Here is a 16743-nt window from a genome sequence, read left to right as displayed (position 1 = left end):
GCGATAGTTGGCCAAATTGGCCGGGTCTAAAGATGTTTTTTTAAGAAGCGGTTTAATGACCGCCTCTTTCAGCGGGTCTGGGAAGGCTCCCTCACAGAGGGAAGCGTTCACCACCCCGCAGAGCCCATCGCCCAGCCCTTCCCGGCTCGCTTTTATCAGCCAGGATGGGCAAGGATCAAGGAGACAGGTGGTCGGTTTCACTCGTCCAAGCAGCCTGTCCACATCCTCGGAGGTAACAGATTGGAATTGATCCCATGTAACAGGACCAGACAGAACTCTAGCACTCTCCCGCCCTGGCCCTGCTCCCACGGTGGAGTCTACCTCCTTCTGAATCTGAGCGATTTCATCCATTCTTCCTGGTAGTCCTCCTCCTTCTGGTCGCAGACTCTTCCAGTCAAGTCAGCTAGCTCCGTAAAGTCCATCATCTTCATCTGCCAATCTTCCACTCTTGGTACTTCTTGTGTTTTCCAGTTCTTAGCTAATAAAATTTGAGCAGCAGTTGTGGCATACAAAAATAATTTAACACCTTTCTTGGGCAGTTCCAAACCTGTTATTCCAAGAAGAAAGGCCTCTGGTTTCTTAATAAATGTATATTTCAACATTTTTTTCAGTTCATTATAAATCTTCTCCCAGAAGTCTTTCACCTTGGGGCAGGTCCACCACATATGAAAAAGGTACCTTCTTTTTCTTTACATTTCCAACAGAGATTATCACTATTATGATACATCTTGGCTAATTTTACAGGAGTTAAGTACCATCTATACATGATTTTCCTAATATTTTCCTTTAATATTGTTCATGCAGTGAACCTGACCCCTTTCTTCCACAATCTTTCCCAGTCTTCAAACATTATATTATGTCCTACATCTCTTGCCCAATCTATCATTATTGATTTAACTTGTTCGTCTTTTGTATGCCACTCCAGCAGTAAATTATACATATTAGACAATTTTTTTACTTTGGAATCCAACAACTCCAACTTAGATTTTTCAGAAGCAAAACCATTTTCTTATCTAATTTATACAATTCATTAATCTGATGGTAATGTAACCAATTTATCTTGTCCTTAACTTGATCAAATGGTTTTAATTTATAACTCTCTTTCTCCTCTAATAGTAAATCTGAATACCTCAACCACTTGATATCCATATTTATTTTTTTCTGGGCCTTCACCTCCATCGGTGAAAGCCATCTGGGCGTCTTCCTTTCTAAAAGATATTTATATTTTATCCACACATTATACAGAGATTTCCTAATTGCATGATTTTTGAAAGCATTATGGGCCTTTACTTTATCATACCATAAATATGCATGCCATCCAAACAAGTTATCGAAACCCTCTAAATATAAAACATCAGTGTCTTCTAATTTTATCCAGTCTTTAATCTCGCAAAAAGCAGCTGCCTCAAAATAAATTTTCAGATCTGGCAGGGAGAATCCCCCTCTTTCTTTGGAGTCTGAAAGTACCGTATTTTTTGCACCATAACACTCACTTTTTTCCTCCTAGAAAGTAAGGGGAAATGTCTGTGCGTGTTATGGAGGGAATGCCTATGGGTGGCATGCCTACGGATTTTCCTCCTCTAAAAACTATGTGCGTGTTATGGTCGGGTGCGTGTTATAGAGCGAAAAATACGGTAGTTTATATTTGATTCTGGGATTTTCTCCCTGCCAGATAAATCTAGATAAAGCTTTCTGCCATTCTTTAAAATATTTCACATTGTCTATGATTGGGAGGGCTTGAAACAAAAATAACATCTTTGGCAATACATTCATCTTAACCACTGAAATTCGGCCCATTAGTGACAGTTTCAAATTTGACCAAATCTTTCAATCCCATTTTATCTCATTCCATAATTTCTCATAATTATCTTTGTATAAATTCAATTTTTTCCCAGACAGGTTTATATCCAGATACTAAATTTTTCTAACAAAATCCAGGCCCGTCATTTCTTCTGGTAGTTTTCTTTCATCATTACCTAGTTTTTCCTCCAATACTTTGGTTTTGCTCTTATTTAACTTAAATCACGCTACCTGCCCAAATTTCTGTATCAACTCCAGTGCTTTTACTGCACTGGAGTCTGAATCTTGTAATGTCAGTACTAGATCATCCGCAAAGGCTTTTAATTTATATTGTTTGGAGCCTACTGTTATACCCTTAATTTGTTCATCTTTTCTAATCATACTTAGCAGGACCTCCAGGACTGAAATAAACAGCAGAGGGGAAAGTGGAACCACCCTGGCCTGGTTCCCTTTTCAATTCTCATTTCCTCCGATACCACATTATTCACAATGATTTTAGCTTTTTTGTTCCTGATAGATCGCTTTAATACCATTTTAAAAATATTGGCCAACCCCCATACTTTCTAACTTATTTAACATACAACTCCAAGATACGTTGTCAAAGGCTTTCTCTGCATCAATAAACATTAACATTGCTTTACAATTCTTTCTTGCTTCCAACTTTTCCAGAATGTCAACCACATTCCTAATCAAAACAAAACAAATTCCTTCCAGTAGCACCTTAAAGACCAACTAAGTCAGTTCTTGGTATGAGCTTTCGTGTGCATGCACACTTCTTCAGATACCTAATTCCTAATATTATCTTTCATATGTCTTCCAGGCAGAAATCCTGCCTGGTCCTTGTGTATATATTCAGATAAAACCTTCTTAAGCCTGTTAGCTAATATATTTGCAAAAATTTTATAATCCACATTAAGTAAGGAGTAAGGAGATTGGTCTATAGTTCTTGGCACTGGATCTATCTTAGTCCTGTTTGGGAATCAGAGTAATATAAGCTTCCTTCCAGGTTTCAGGTGCTTTGCCCCCTCATAGAATCAGATTACATATTTCTACCATGGGTTGGATAAGCCAGTCCTTCAGTGTCTTATAATATTTTGCTGATAGACCATCTGGTCCTGGTGCCTTGCCAAATTGCATTAAATTTATTGCATGTTCCACTTCCTGTCTTGTAATTGACCCATTTAGTAGGATCTTTTTATCCTCTGCAATCTTCTGCAAACCATTAATTTGAATAAATTGCTCAATTTTCACCTGGTCCTCTTTATCCTTTTTGTACAGTTTCTTGTAGTATTTATAAAAACATTTTCTTATGCCAGCAGGGTTCTCCACAAATTTTCCTTCTGTTACGATATTTGTGATAGTACTTTGCTTTTGCCTCTTTTCATTTGTTTCATTTGCCAGGCTAAAAGTTTCCCACATTTGTTTGCCAATTCAAAGTTCCTTTGTCTCATCCTCTTTAATTTCCATTCATTTCTTGGTTTATAATCTGTGAATATTGAATCTGAAGAGCTTTAATTTCCTTTTGTAGCTGCAATTTTTTTGGATTTCCTCTGAGCTTCTTCTCTTTCTCTTTTAGTTGATCCAAAATTTTATCTTTTTGCTCATTTTGTATCTTTTTCCTAATTGAATTTTGCCGGATAAGGAATCCTGTCATTACTGCTTTGCTGGCATCCCAAATAACCCTTGTTTCCGTTCCTTGGTTCATATTAAGTTCAAAATAATCTGTCAGGGAACTGACATCAGAGCGAGAGGCAGAGGCAGGGCTCCAGAGCGATGCCGGAGAGGTAGACAAGAGAGGGAGATGGAGGAATTGGTGACAGGGCTCCGAGACCCTTCACCAGAAACTAGTGGAGAGAGCGCTGGCACGCCCCAGCCTTCCCCTTACTTGCGCAGACGAGTTCCGCACAGGGAACATAGGCGGAGACTTGGCGTCAAACAGCTTTTATGCTGGAAGAGGTTCAAGAAACGCCCACTGACGGATTCTGCAAGTGACTAACAGGTCACGGAGGGCGAGCTGTGAGCCTAAGCATGGTTGGGCAAGCAATCAAACTAAACCGAAGGCAATTTACGCACAAGTAACCCCCTTACAACCATTACATAATCCTTTAGGGGTTTTTGGGCTTTAGTTACAATCAAAGTACTTCTCAACAAATCATCATTCATTCTCCATCTGAAGGAGCCCTCTACAAACATCTTCAGTTGCACAGAAACTGCACTGTGGTCAGAGCAAGTTTTAGGGCAAATTTCAGTTTTTAGTACCTTGGGAACCAAGTCTCTGGATAACCATAGGTAGTCAAGTCTCAAAAATGATTAGTTTGCATCTGAGAAAAAAGTGAAGTCTTTTTCAGTTGGATTTCTGACTCTCCATATGTCTGACAGATCAAATTTATCAGTTATATCAAAGAAAGTCTTGGGTAGTCTTGTTCGAAATCTTTTGTCTCTGAGTCCTATCCATCAAAGTAGATGCCACTCCATTCAAATCACCCATTAAAATTAGTTTATAGTCCAAGTATTCCAGAAGGCTTGTTTCCAAATTCTTAAAGAATTCTGCTTTGCCATCATTAGGTCCATAGATTCCTAATAACAAATATTTTTCGCCCTGTGTGGTAATTTCCACTGCTATGTGTCTTCCCTCCTCATCTTTAAAAATCAATTTTGGATTCCATTTTTCTTTTATATAGAAAACCACTCCTCTTTTTTTATCTTTATCCGAAGAAATAAATTCTTGTCCAGATCTTTTATTTATTAGAATTTTTCTATGTAATCTTGTGATGTGTGTTTCCTGTAAACAAATTATATCCAAATTCTGTTTTTCCAGCTCATGATAAACCTGTCTCCTTCTTTGAGGAGAGTTTAAACCATTTACGTTCCAAGAATAAATTCTCAAAGCCATAATGTTGAATTAAGGGGATGCCATTTCTGCCCCTGACACCTGTGGGCTTTGCAGTCCCAATTCCACAGCGTACTTCTGCAGAAATCTGTCCTTCTCTCCCACAGTCTTAATCCTTTGCTTTCTTCCTTCAAATCTGAAAGACAGGCCCTCTGGGAATTCCCACCTAAAAAAGATGCTTTTCCTTCTCAGGACGTTTGTCAATTCTGTGTAATTCGATCTCAAGCTGAGGAATTGCCGAGGAACTTCTTTGAAGAGCACAATAGATTTGTCCTGTATTTTAAGGCCTTTTTTATAGTGGTGTCCCAGAATAATATCTCTTTGTTCCTTGGTCTTAAATGCAGTCATAAGTTATTTTTGTGTCCTTTTTAGCCCCAAATCTATAGGCTTTTTCTATCCATGATTCAAATTCTCCCTTTTTCAAGTCCCACCATGCCATGAAAAAATCCGTCAAAGATTCCCTGAGTTTCTCTTCATCCAGATCCCCCTCAATCTTAAGTGGGATTCCTTTTCCTTCATTTGAAGAAAAGCCTGCAAAGTTTCAAAGTTCTTTTTTCTGTTTAGGCTTCTGTCTTTGCACACCGATTCCAGTTTCTTCCAACAAAAGGGACCGACCTCCATTTTTAAGCCCCTTTTTTCACTGATCAAATATTCAAATTAAGACTTTCGCTTTACTAACAGTTTTGAATTTTAAGTCCTTTTTTAAAAGAAGAAATTGGCTGCTCACAATTGCCAGTCTCGGAGCTTCGTACAGTGAAGGAAGCAGTCTTTTCCGCTGTGCCGCGTCTCCGACCCTGCTCGCTCTCGGAGCTCTTACGAGTTTACTGGGGAGCAGGGGAGTCACAAAAAGGCACCCGCTGGATCTCCAGGTCCTCAGAATGCCCGACCTGAGGTTTTTTTTGGGAAACCACAATGCTCTCGTGGTCTCCCCTTGCTTCAATGTGCTGGGGCTCTTTCAGCCGAAAGAGCTCCTGACTGCCATTACCGGGCGACCAACCGGAAGTCTCCCAACTGTGTTTTAAAGGTATGGATCTGGCTCTATATTTACCTAGAAAACATGAAAAAGAATGTTGGTGGGACAGATATCTGTTTATAACAGGATGACTACTATTAGGCTTCCTTCAATGTCACTTTTCTCTCTTCTCAGACCCTCCTCTTTCCTTCCTCATAGATGCAGAAAATCAAACACAGGTAGAAGAGTTTATCCTCTTGGGCCTCTCCAGAGCCCCACGCAACCAAGCTCCCCTCTTCTTGGTGTTCCTAGCTGCCTATCTGGCCATCGTCACGGGCAACCTCATGATATTAATCGTGGTCCTGATGGATTCGCGCCTTCACAGCCCCATGTACTTTTTCCTCAGTCACCTGTCTTGCTTGGACATTTGTGGTTCATCTGTCGTCATGCCAAAGATCCTGATGAACCTCCTGCACCAGAGTCACACCATTTCCTACAACCAGTGCATGGCACAAACATTCTTTCTGGTCGGGTTTTTTGGATGTGAGCCTGCCCTGTTAGCCATCATGGCCTATGACCGCTATGCTGCCATTTGCCAGCCATTGCACTACAGCCGTCTCATGAGGCACAGGCTGTGCGTCCATCTCGCTGTGGCCTCCTGGGTCTGGGGCTTCCTGGACTCAGCGATTCACGCTGCCCTGGCCTCCAAGCTTCGCTTCTGTGGAGCCAACCAGATTCCCCAAATCTTTTGCGATGTGCCCCCACTGTTGAAAATCGCCTGCAGTGATACGAGCATCAATGAATTGGCCACTCACATCACCAGCATCTTTGTGGGCCTGGCTCCCTTTCTCTTCATCATCTTCTCTTATTTCTACATCTTGGCCTCCATTCTGAGGATTCACTCCAACACTGGCAGGAAGAAAGCCTTCTCCACTTGTGCCTCACACTTGGTTGTGGTCACCCTCTGCGTCGGAAATGAATTGGTGAACTACAACCGCCCCAGCACCGGCTACTCTCTGGAGATAGACACACTGATCTCAGCGATGTTCTGCATCGTCACCCCCATGCTGAACCCCCTCATCTACAGCCTCCGCAATAAGGAGGTGAAGGAAGCACTGAGGAAGGTTCTGAACTGCCGGAAGATAGTTTGAATCTCATTTCTGCTGCTCTATACCACAGTGTCTTCTAAAAGTCTGGTAGCTATTTTCTCTGACGTCTGGTGGGAGGGCATTCCACAGGGCAGGTGCCACTACCGAGAAGGTCCTCTGCCTGGTTCCCTGTAATTTGGCTTCTCACAGAGAGAGAACCACCATAAGGCCCTCAGCGCTGGACCTCAGTGTCTGGGTGGAACGATGGAGGTGGAGATGCTCGTCCTGTTTATATGGCTGGTTTCCCCTCCCCTCCAATAGAATTTTAAGTGAAATATCAATATATAATATGACTCCCCCCCCCTTCTCCACATGGTATTATGTATTGTATAATTTTCCTTTGCCATAAGTCACTTGGAGACATTTGGGTGACAAGAGACTAAGAAGTTTAATCAACAACAACAACACTGAATTAAATGGATCAATGGTCTTAGAAGACCACTTACAATCATAGAATCACAGAACTGTCGAGTTGTAAGGGACCCAAAGGGTCTTCTACTTCACCTCCCCACAATTCAGGAACTTCCTCGGTTTCCCTTTTCTGCCTGGCAGCCTTTCCCTCAAACGCCATCCTTCTTTCTCTACAGATAATCTCCACATTTCCCATGGCTGGCAGCAGCAACTGGACCCAGGTGACGGAGTTTGTTCTTCTGGGTTTCTCCGGGATCATGCATGGTCAGACCTACCTGTTCCTGGTGTTCTTGGTGATCTGCTTGGTGATCTACCCTGTTGGGGAACCTCACCATAGTCGGCTTGATCCTGCTGCATCCCCACCTTCATAGCCCCATGTACTTCTTCCACAGCCATTTGTCTTGCATGGACGTTTGCTACTCCTCCATCACAGTCCCCAGCATTTTGGCCAACCTCCTCCGCCGCCACCACCACACCATCTCCTACCACCCGTGCCTGGTTCTTCCTGTTGGCTTTCTTGGGTTCTGAGTGCTGGCTGTTTGCCACCATGGCATACAATCGCTATGCCGCCATTTTCCAGCCTTTGCATTTCTCATACCTCATGAGCCCGCGTGTGTGCGTGCAGCTAGCCACCATCGTCTGGGTCGTGGTCTTCCCGGACTCAGTGGTCCACATAGCCTTGGCCTCCAATTTACACTTCTATGGGGCCTTCCAGATCCACCACATCTTCTGCAACCTCCCACCACGGCTGAAAATTGCCTGCTGGAACAAGCGCATCAGCAAAATTGCCGTTCACATAACCACCATCTTTATGGGCCGGGGCCCATTCCTGGTAGTCGTCATCTCCTATGTCTACATCTTGGCTTCCATCTCGCGGATCTGCTGCAACACCGGGGCAGCGCAAGACCTTCTCCCACATGATAGTGGTCGTCCTCTACTTTGGAAGTGAATTGGTGAACTACAACCACCCCAGAGCAGGCTACTCCTTGGAGGTTGACACCCTCATCTCCACCATGTGGCCTTTGGGGCCAGCTAATATAAATATATAAAGCCATTTTGTTCCCCCAGAGAAACTTGGAAAATACATTTTAAAATCTTCATTTATTTTCTGTTGCCGCTGACAGCTTTTGTTATGACTAAAGCTTTATATTTTGTTGCTCACATCTGTGTTTCTTTTTAATGTAAGTGACCCAGAAAATGTTGCTGTTGGGTGGCAAATAAATATTGTCAATAAAAAACAAATACACAAATACACAAACAAAAAAAGTGCTTGTGCATTGTGCTTGGATGCTGAGTTAAGCCAAATCTTGTACAGTGGTGCCTCGCAAGACAAAATTAATTCGTTCCACGAGTTTTTTCATCTTGCGATTTTTTTGTCTTGCGAAGCACGGACTTTGGGAAAGCTTCAAAGATCACCAAAGTCTTCAAAAACCTCAAAAAAGGCTACCACACCGCGTGCTATGAGTTGCTCCTCGAAGTGAATGCACGGTTTTAAGAAAAAGGAAACAAACTTGCAAGACAAAGGAAACAAACTTGCAAGACATTTTCGTCTTGCGAAGCTAGCCCATAGGGAAATCCGTCTTGTGAAGCAACTCAAAAAACAAAAAACTATTTCGTTTTGTGAGTTTTTCATCTTTCGAGGCATTCGTCTTGCGAGCTACCACTGTACTCTGTTGCGGTGAGTTGGGTGGGTGGAAAGAGGTGGGATTGGTAGGTTCATGAACACGTATAAATCTGTGGGACCCTTCCCCAAGTTCGTGAAGAAACTTGCCAGAAGAAGAGTATCTTCAGTTGTTTCCAGAAAATACAAATAGTGGGCATCTGCCCTATCTCAACATGGATGTTGTACCAGCAGCAGGGCCTTCTTAGTAGTGGCACCCATCCTGTGGAATGCCCTCCCATTAGATGTCAAGGAAATAAACGACTATCTGACTTTTAGAAGACACTTGAAGGTAGCCCTATTTAGGGAAGTTTATAATGTTTGATGTTTTATCATGCTTTTATTATTCTTTTGGGCGCTGCCCAGAATGGCTGGGGTATAAATAATAAATATGTAAGTGACCCAGAAAATGTTGTTGTTGGGTGGCAAATAAATATTGTCAATAAAAAACAAATACATGAACAAAACCACCAGTGCTTGTGCATTGTGCTTGGATGCTGAGTTAAGCCAAATCTTGAACTCTGTTGCGGTGAGTTGTGTGGGTGGGAAGAGATGGGATTGGTAGGTTCATGAGCAAGTGTAAATCTGTGGGACCCTTCCCCAACTGTGCAGGGAACCAGAGCTTACAGGGTTAAACAGCTCAGTTCCATCGTCCTGTCTTTGAGGGGCGGAGAGATCTACATCCGGGATTTGTTTCTTTGTTCTGTCAGTACTTCCATTTTTGTCTGGGACGGAGGATGCCTGTCTCTCTGGAAACTGCCTGAATTTATTGCTGCTGTAAATAAAGCTTCTAGCGTATAAAGAAACTGAGTGGAATCTTGATTTATGCATACTATGCACACACAGAAGGCAGAAGGCCAATTCACTGTGTTTTACTGTGCTGTGCTCAGAGGTCCAAAGGAGCAGAGATACACGACGGAAGCCTGCCGGACCTTCACCCTGAGCAATATTTACAGGTTATGGACTAGTCACGCTCCAAAGGCAAGAGAGCTTTCTGCGAAGCCTGCGCTGTGCCTGTGTCCTTAAAGAGCCACAGAGAAATCCAGCTGGAGCTTCTGCTATGCTGCGTGCCTTTTAAGGCAAGGCAGAGTGCTCACTGGGAAGAAAGGATCTTGCTGAAGGAAGCATCCCCTTGAAGCCGGCTAGCGTGAGTACTAATGTCCGGGGGAGGAGATGGCAGAGCTTCAGGAGACCTTTAATGTCCCATTTGAAAGGCTCAATGGGCAGAATTGGGAGTACTGGTCCAGAAGAATGAGGGCATGGCTTCTGGCCAAAGGGCTCTGGCACTGCACACAAGCCCCACTGATCCAGGCTGCAAACGGAGCTGCTGCAGCAGACGTGGAGGCTGCTCTGAAGAGAGATCAGTGGGTGCTGTGTATGCTGAGGGCTAACGTGGACACTTTGCTGTTGCACCACCTTGAGGGTCTCAAGATGGCTCAGCCTGCTTGGCAGGTGCCGGAGAGGATTTGTGAAACGACAGCGGGAGCTGAGGGCCACATTTCTGGGAGCTGCTTCTTTGTCTCGGGGAGGCTATGTGATGAAGAGGCCCGTAGACAGAGAGCAGGGGTTCGAGCAGGCCCAGGCTGTCCTGCATCCAAGAGTGGGGATGCAGGGAGGAGTGGAGACACTGTGAAAGCTTTTGCTTCGAGACGTTGCTACAGATGCAGGTCCCCCTCCCATCTTGTGAGAGACTGTCCGGTAGAGGCACCAGAAGGATTCAAGGTCATCTCCCATGGCAACCACCAGATTAGCACATCTGCAAAGCATGGGAAGCCGAGAAAAAGGGGAACTGGCAGAGATGGTTTGGAGCAAAGGCACTTGGCAGCTTCCATGGCAACAATCAAGGACTGTGACCAGGGCAATGTGCTGACCTTTGTGATTGACAGTGGAGCATCACACCACCTAGTGCTCTCTGGTGGTTTTTTGTGTAACTACACCTCTGTAAAATCTGGGGGGGAGTTTGCCTTGCAGATGGAAGCAAATGTGCTTTGACTATGTCTGGCTCACTGTCTTGTTCTTTCTTACAGGAGTCGATTGAGGCTTACGTTTTCCCCAAATTGTCCTGCTGTTTGTTATCTATTTCTGCTCTTGTTGTTGATGGTTTCAGAGTTTGTTTTGAGAATAACATGTCTCATTTCCAGGGGTGGGTGACAGCTGATCAGTGTGGAATGCAAAGATAGGCTGTTTGCGCTACAAACCTCTCTTGTGGGTCCGAGTGCCACTGAGGCAGCACAAGTTCAATGTGCCAACATTCCAGTCCATGATGCGTGCCACCATCTTTGGCACAGAAGAATGGGTCACATGAACTGGAGATACATGAAGAAGATCCCAGAGTGCACTGAGGGGTGCAAAATGAAGTCATGTGCCAAAATTCTTGATTGCAGGGCCTGTAAACAGGCAAAAGTGAAAAAGTGTTCTTATCCTAGGTCTGACAGGGTAACCCCCAAACCCTTTGAACTGGTGCACGCAGATTTGTGTGGCCCTATGCCAGTGGCCAGTCTGGGTGGGGCCAATTTTGCTCTTTCTCTCTCTTTTTTTTATAATAATTTTTATTCAGTTTTTAAAACACATAATTAAAAAACAAGCACATCACAAAATACAAACAAACATAAACAAATCAAACATAAATAAATTCATAATCTTATTTTCTTGTAACTTCTTTCAATCGACTTCCCCTTACCTCCCTTTCGCTGCATCCTTATTTTAAAAATTTTTAGCAACCCTTTAGTCAATTTATCCATTTAGTTCCCTTCATTAAATTCCCATAAATTTGTTAATTACAGCTGTAATTCTCTGCTTCTTACCCCTTGACATCTTAACACTCCTCAATTTTACAACAGTTTTTAAGATATATTTTAAATTTCTTCCAGTCTTCTTCCACTGCCTCTTTCCCCTGGTCACGAATTCTGCCGGTCATCTCTGCCAGTCCCATGAAGTCAATCACCTTTGTCTGCCATTCTTCAAGAGTAGGTAGTTCTTGCATCTTCCAATACTTTGCCAGAAGAATTCTTGCTGCAGTAGTAGCATACATAAAGAAAGTCCTATCCTTCTTTGGCACCAATTGGCCAACCATGCCCAGGAGAAAAACCTCTGGTTTCTTAGTAAATGTCCATTTAAGGACTTTCTTAATTTCATTATAGATCATTTCCCAGAATGCTTTCACCCTCGGGCAGGTCCACCATAGGTGATAAAAGGTACCTTCATTCTCATTACATTTCCAACATTTATTATTGGGCAAATGGTAAATTTTTGCAAGCTTGACTGGGGGTCATGTACCACCTGTAGATCATTTTCATTATATTTTCTTTTAAGGCATTACATGCCGTAAACTTAACACCAGTGGTCCATAACTGTTCCCAGTCAGCAAACATAATGTCATGACCGATATCCTGTGCCCATTTAATCATAGCTGATTTCACCGTTTCCTCCTGTGTATTCCATTTAAGCAGCAAATTATACATTCTTGACAGATTCTTAGTATTGGGTTCTAACAGTTCCGTTTCTAACTTTGACCTCTCCTTCTGAAATCCTATTTTCCTGTCCTCTTTAAATGTCTCATTTATCTGATAGTAATGCAGCCAATCTCGAACTTTGGACTTTAGTTTTTCGTAACTCTGAAGCTTTACCCTTTCACCTTCATATTCTAAGATTTCACAATATTTTGGCCATTTAGAATCCATATTAAGTTTTTTCACCCCCTTGGCTTCCATTGGTGACAACCACCTGGGAGTTTTAGTTTCCAGTAGATCTTTGTATCTGCTCCAAACATTATATAATGCTTTTCTAACAGTATGGTTTTTAAAACCTTTGTACACCATTGCCTTGTTATACCATAAGTATGCATGCCAACCAAAACAATTGTCATATCCTTCCAAATCTAAGATGTCTGTGTTCTCAAGAAGTAGCCAGTCTTTCAGCCAGCAGAAAGCTGCTGCTTCATAGTATAATCTTAAGTCCGGCAGGGCAAATCCCCCTCTATCCTTTGCATCAGTTAAAATCTTAAACTTAATTCTGGGCTTTTTGCCCTGCCAGACAAATTTTGATATATCTTTCTGCCACCTCTTGAAACAATCCATCTTGTCCAGAATTTGTAAGTTCTGAAACAAAAAAAGCATTCTAGGCAATACATTCATCTTAATAGTAGCAATTCGACCTAACAAGGACAATTTCAACCTTGACCATGTTTCTAGATCTTTCTTTACTTCTGACCAACATTTTTCATAATTGTCTTTAAATAAATTCAGATTCTTAGATGTTAAATTTACCCCCAGGTATTTCACTTTTTTCGTTATTTCCAAACCTGTTTCACTCTGAAACCTCTCTCTTTCTTCCATTGTTAAATTTTTCTCCAAAACCTTTGTTTTCTGTTTATTCAATTTAAATCCTGCTACTTGACCAAATATTTCAATTAATTCCAACACTCTTTTGGTACTAATGTTTGGCTGTTGTAAAGTCAAAACTAGGTCATCTGCAAATACTCTTAGTTTATAATGTCTGGCTCCAACCTGAACTCCTTTAACCAACTGGTCCTTTCTAATCATATTTAACAAAACCTCCAGGACTGATATAAAAAGTAGAGGAGATATTGGGCAACCCTGTCGTGTACCTTTTTCTATAGGTATTTCTTCCGTTACCACATTATTTACAATTAACTTTGCTTTTTGTTCCGAATATATTGCACCTATACCGTTTTCAAAACCTTGGCCTACCCCCATCCCTTGGAGATTCTTTTTCATAAAGCTCCAACAAATGTTGTCAAAGGCTTTCTCCGCATCCACAAAAATCAAAACAGCCTTTCTATTAATGTCAACTTCTAACAGCTCCAAAATATCGATAATGTTCCTCACATTGTCTGACATATGTCTCCCTGGGAGAAAGCCAGTTTGATCCTTATGAATCTCCCCTAGTAACACTCGCTTCAATCTTTTTGCCAAAATGTCTGCAAAAATTTTATAATCCACATTGAGTAAAGATATAGGGCGGTAGTTTTTAACCTGGTTTTTTTCAGTCTCTGATTTCGGTATAAGTGAGATGAAAGCCTCTTTCCACGATTCAGGTGCCTTTGCCCCCTCCATAATTTCATTGCAAACTTCCTTTAGAGGTTGTATTAACCAATCCTTCAGCTTCTTGTAGTAACTGGCGGTCAAGCCGTCTGGTCCTGGTGATTTTCCCAGTTGCATATTCTGGATGGCCCCCTCTATCTCTTGTTCTGTTATTTTCTCATTCAGGATCCTTTTATTCTGTTCTGAAATTTTTGGTAATCCGTAGTTTCTAAGGAATTCTTCAATTTCCTGTTCGTTTACTGGCCCTTGTGCATATAATTTCCTAAAAAAGCTTTGAAAACAATTACTTATCTCATTGGGTTTGTAGATGGTCTTTCCCTCCATCTCTAAGCTGGTCACTGTATTCAGTTTCTGCCTCTTTTTTAATTGCCATGACATTTATCTGCAGATTCAAATGTTTTTTGTCTCATTTGCTTTATTTTCCATTCTATTTCTTGATTCATCAATTCCATGTATTGCGTCTGATAATACTTTATCTCTCTCAAGATCTCTTGGGACTTTGGTTTGGACCTCAATTTCTTTTCTCCTTCTTTCATTTTTCCTAAAATTTTTCCTTTCCTCTCATTTTGTCTTTTCCTTTTTATAGAGTTCTGTTGAATTAGGAAACCTCGCATCACGGCTTTGCTAGCGTCCCAAATTGTTCTTTTCTCCACGTCTGTTCTCAAATTTATCTCAAAATAATCTTTCAATGTTTTTTGGGCCTTTTTATAAATCTCTTCATCTTTAAATAGGGTGTCATTCATTCTCCATCTGAAGGATCCAGTTGTTGTTAATTTCATCTCCATCTTTACAGCGTTATGGTCGGAGCAGGTTTTTGGGCAGATTTCTATTTTTTTGGTTCTTGGCGCCAGGCTGCTAGTAATCCAAATTTGGTCAATTCTTGTCCATGTCATTTTTGCTTCAGAAAAGAAGGTTCCCTCTCTTTCAAGAGGGTTCCTTGTTCTCCAGATATCAATCAAGTCCATAGTTTCAGTCATTTCAAAAAAAGTCTTTGGTAGTCTCCCCTCCTTTGAAATCACTTGTCTCTGTGCTTTATCCATGTTTGTGGAGACGACTCCATTCATATCTCCCATCAATACGATTTTATAATCCAGAAAGTCCATTAAGGTCTCATGCAACTTCTTAAAAAATTCAGCCTTCCCTTCATTTGGTGCATAAACTCCGACTATCAGAATTTTTTCTCCTTGAATTTGTATTTCAATTGCCAGGTATCTTCCTTGTTCATCTTTAAATATCATTTTTGGAGCCAATTTTTCTTTTGCATAGATCACCACTCCTCTTTTCTTCACTTTGTCTGATGAGATAAATTCCTGTCCCAGTCTCTTATTTATCAATAATTTCCTGTGTGTCCTGACAATATGGGTTTCTTGTAAGCATATTAAGTCTAACTGCTCTCTCTTCAAAATATGAAAGACTTGGCGTCTTTTTCGGGGAAGGTTCAAACCGTTACAGTTCCAGCTAAGAAGTTGCAGAGACATTTTGTTATTAAGTACCTGTTCCTCCAACTGCTCCAAGTTTCTGTTCTTCTTCTGATGGTGGTAACAAAAGTCCAAATGACAGATTAGCAATATCAGTTGGTTCTTCCTCGTCTACAGTTCCTTTCTGCAAGTCTTCCCGGTCTTTCTGCAAGTCTTCTCCCCAAAAACTGTTCTTTATCTTGGATTGTTCTTATTTTGATCTTCTTTCCTTTGAAGTTAAAGGACAAACCCTGTGGAAATTCCCATCTAAAAGGAATGGCGTTTTTCTTGAGCAGATCAACCAATTCTTTAAAGAGGGTTCTCACCTCCAAAATGTATTTAGGGATATCTTTAAAAATCTGTACCTGAGAATTTTGGATCACCAAGGCTTTTTGGTAGTGTAGATTCAATATTTTATCTCTCTGTTCCTTGGATCCCAATGTGATTAAACAGTCCCTTGGTTTCTTTGTCTGCCTCCTACCTAGCCGAAAGGCTGTTGTTATTTCAATCTCAACTCCTTCTCCTTCTCCCCATTCCTCATGCCAAAATTCTGCAAAGTTGTTTTTAAGGAATCCCACAAGGTTGTCGCCCTCACTCTCAGGAACCAATCTAAGTTTTAAATTCTTCTCCTTTCTCTGTAATTCCCATAAAGAGAGGGTTGCATCATGTTCATCAATTTTGCTCTTTCTCAGGTGGATGATTTTTCACGAAATGGCTGTTTTTTTACAATCAAACACAAGAGTGAGGCTGCATCGATAGTGAGAGACTGAATAACAGCAGTTGAGTTGCAATACTCATTGCGTGTTAAGAGCTTTCAGACTGATCACGGTGGGGAGTTCACCAGAGTTTCTTCTGCCAGAAGGGGAAACGCCATAGGTTGACTGTCGTGCACAGTCCCCAACAGAATGGTGTTGCAGAATGCAGGAACAGAATGCTTCAGGAGATGTCTGCAACTTTGCTTTTTGGTGCTGGGCTCCCCCAGAGGTTTTGGGGGGAAGCATGGCGGAATGCTTCGTTCACTTTGAATCATTCTTTCTGTTCTATTGTAGGGGACACACCCTATTTTCTGCTCCACAGCAAGAAGCCCAAGGTTCATTTCTTCCATGTGTTTGGCTGCAAGGCTTGGGTCCTTGTGCCAAAGGCCAAGCGCAGAAAAGGTGGCCCTAGGTCCCAAAAGATGATTTTCTGTGGGTATGAGCCAGAGATCAAGGGGTGGAGATTTGCCTATCCAAATGACAATCAGTCCAGGGTTCTAATCAGCAGAGGTGCTGAGTTCTGTGAACAGAGCAGGTGGACCCGTATACATGGGAACCCTGACATTCTTTCAGGGAGTCTGCTTGATTTTGCTGATGAAGAAGAGGT

The 16743-nt window shown here is 41.9% G+C and overlaps 1 protein-coding gene across 1 annotated transcript; it reads left to right on the top strand.

The window, feature by feature from the left end:
* Window positions 1-5568: 5568 nt before the first annotated feature.
* LOC309351644 (olfactory receptor 1f45-like) lies at window positions 5569-7418 on the top strand (the record flags this gene model as incomplete). Its single annotated transcript, XM_081879432.1, has 3 exons — window positions 5569-5692; window positions 5838-6838; window positions 7378-7418. 2 exons carry the CDS (start codon window positions 5569-5571, stop codon window positions 6791-6793), a joined length of 1080 nt encoding a protein of 359 aa, XP_081735558.1. The 3' UTR covers window positions 6794-6838; window positions 7378-7418.
* Between the last annotated feature and the right edge of the window lie 9325 nt (window positions 7419-16743).

This window comes from Podarcis erhardii (assembly GCF_964252035.2).
Source record: "Podarcis erhardii genome assembly, chromosome: 10".
In the NCBI taxonomy this organism is placed as follows: domain Eukaryota; kingdom Metazoa; phylum Chordata; class Lepidosauria; order Squamata; family Lacertidae; genus Podarcis; species Podarcis erhardii.
Note: the sequence above shows the minus strand (reverse complement) of the source record. Positions and strands in the feature narration are given on the sequence as shown.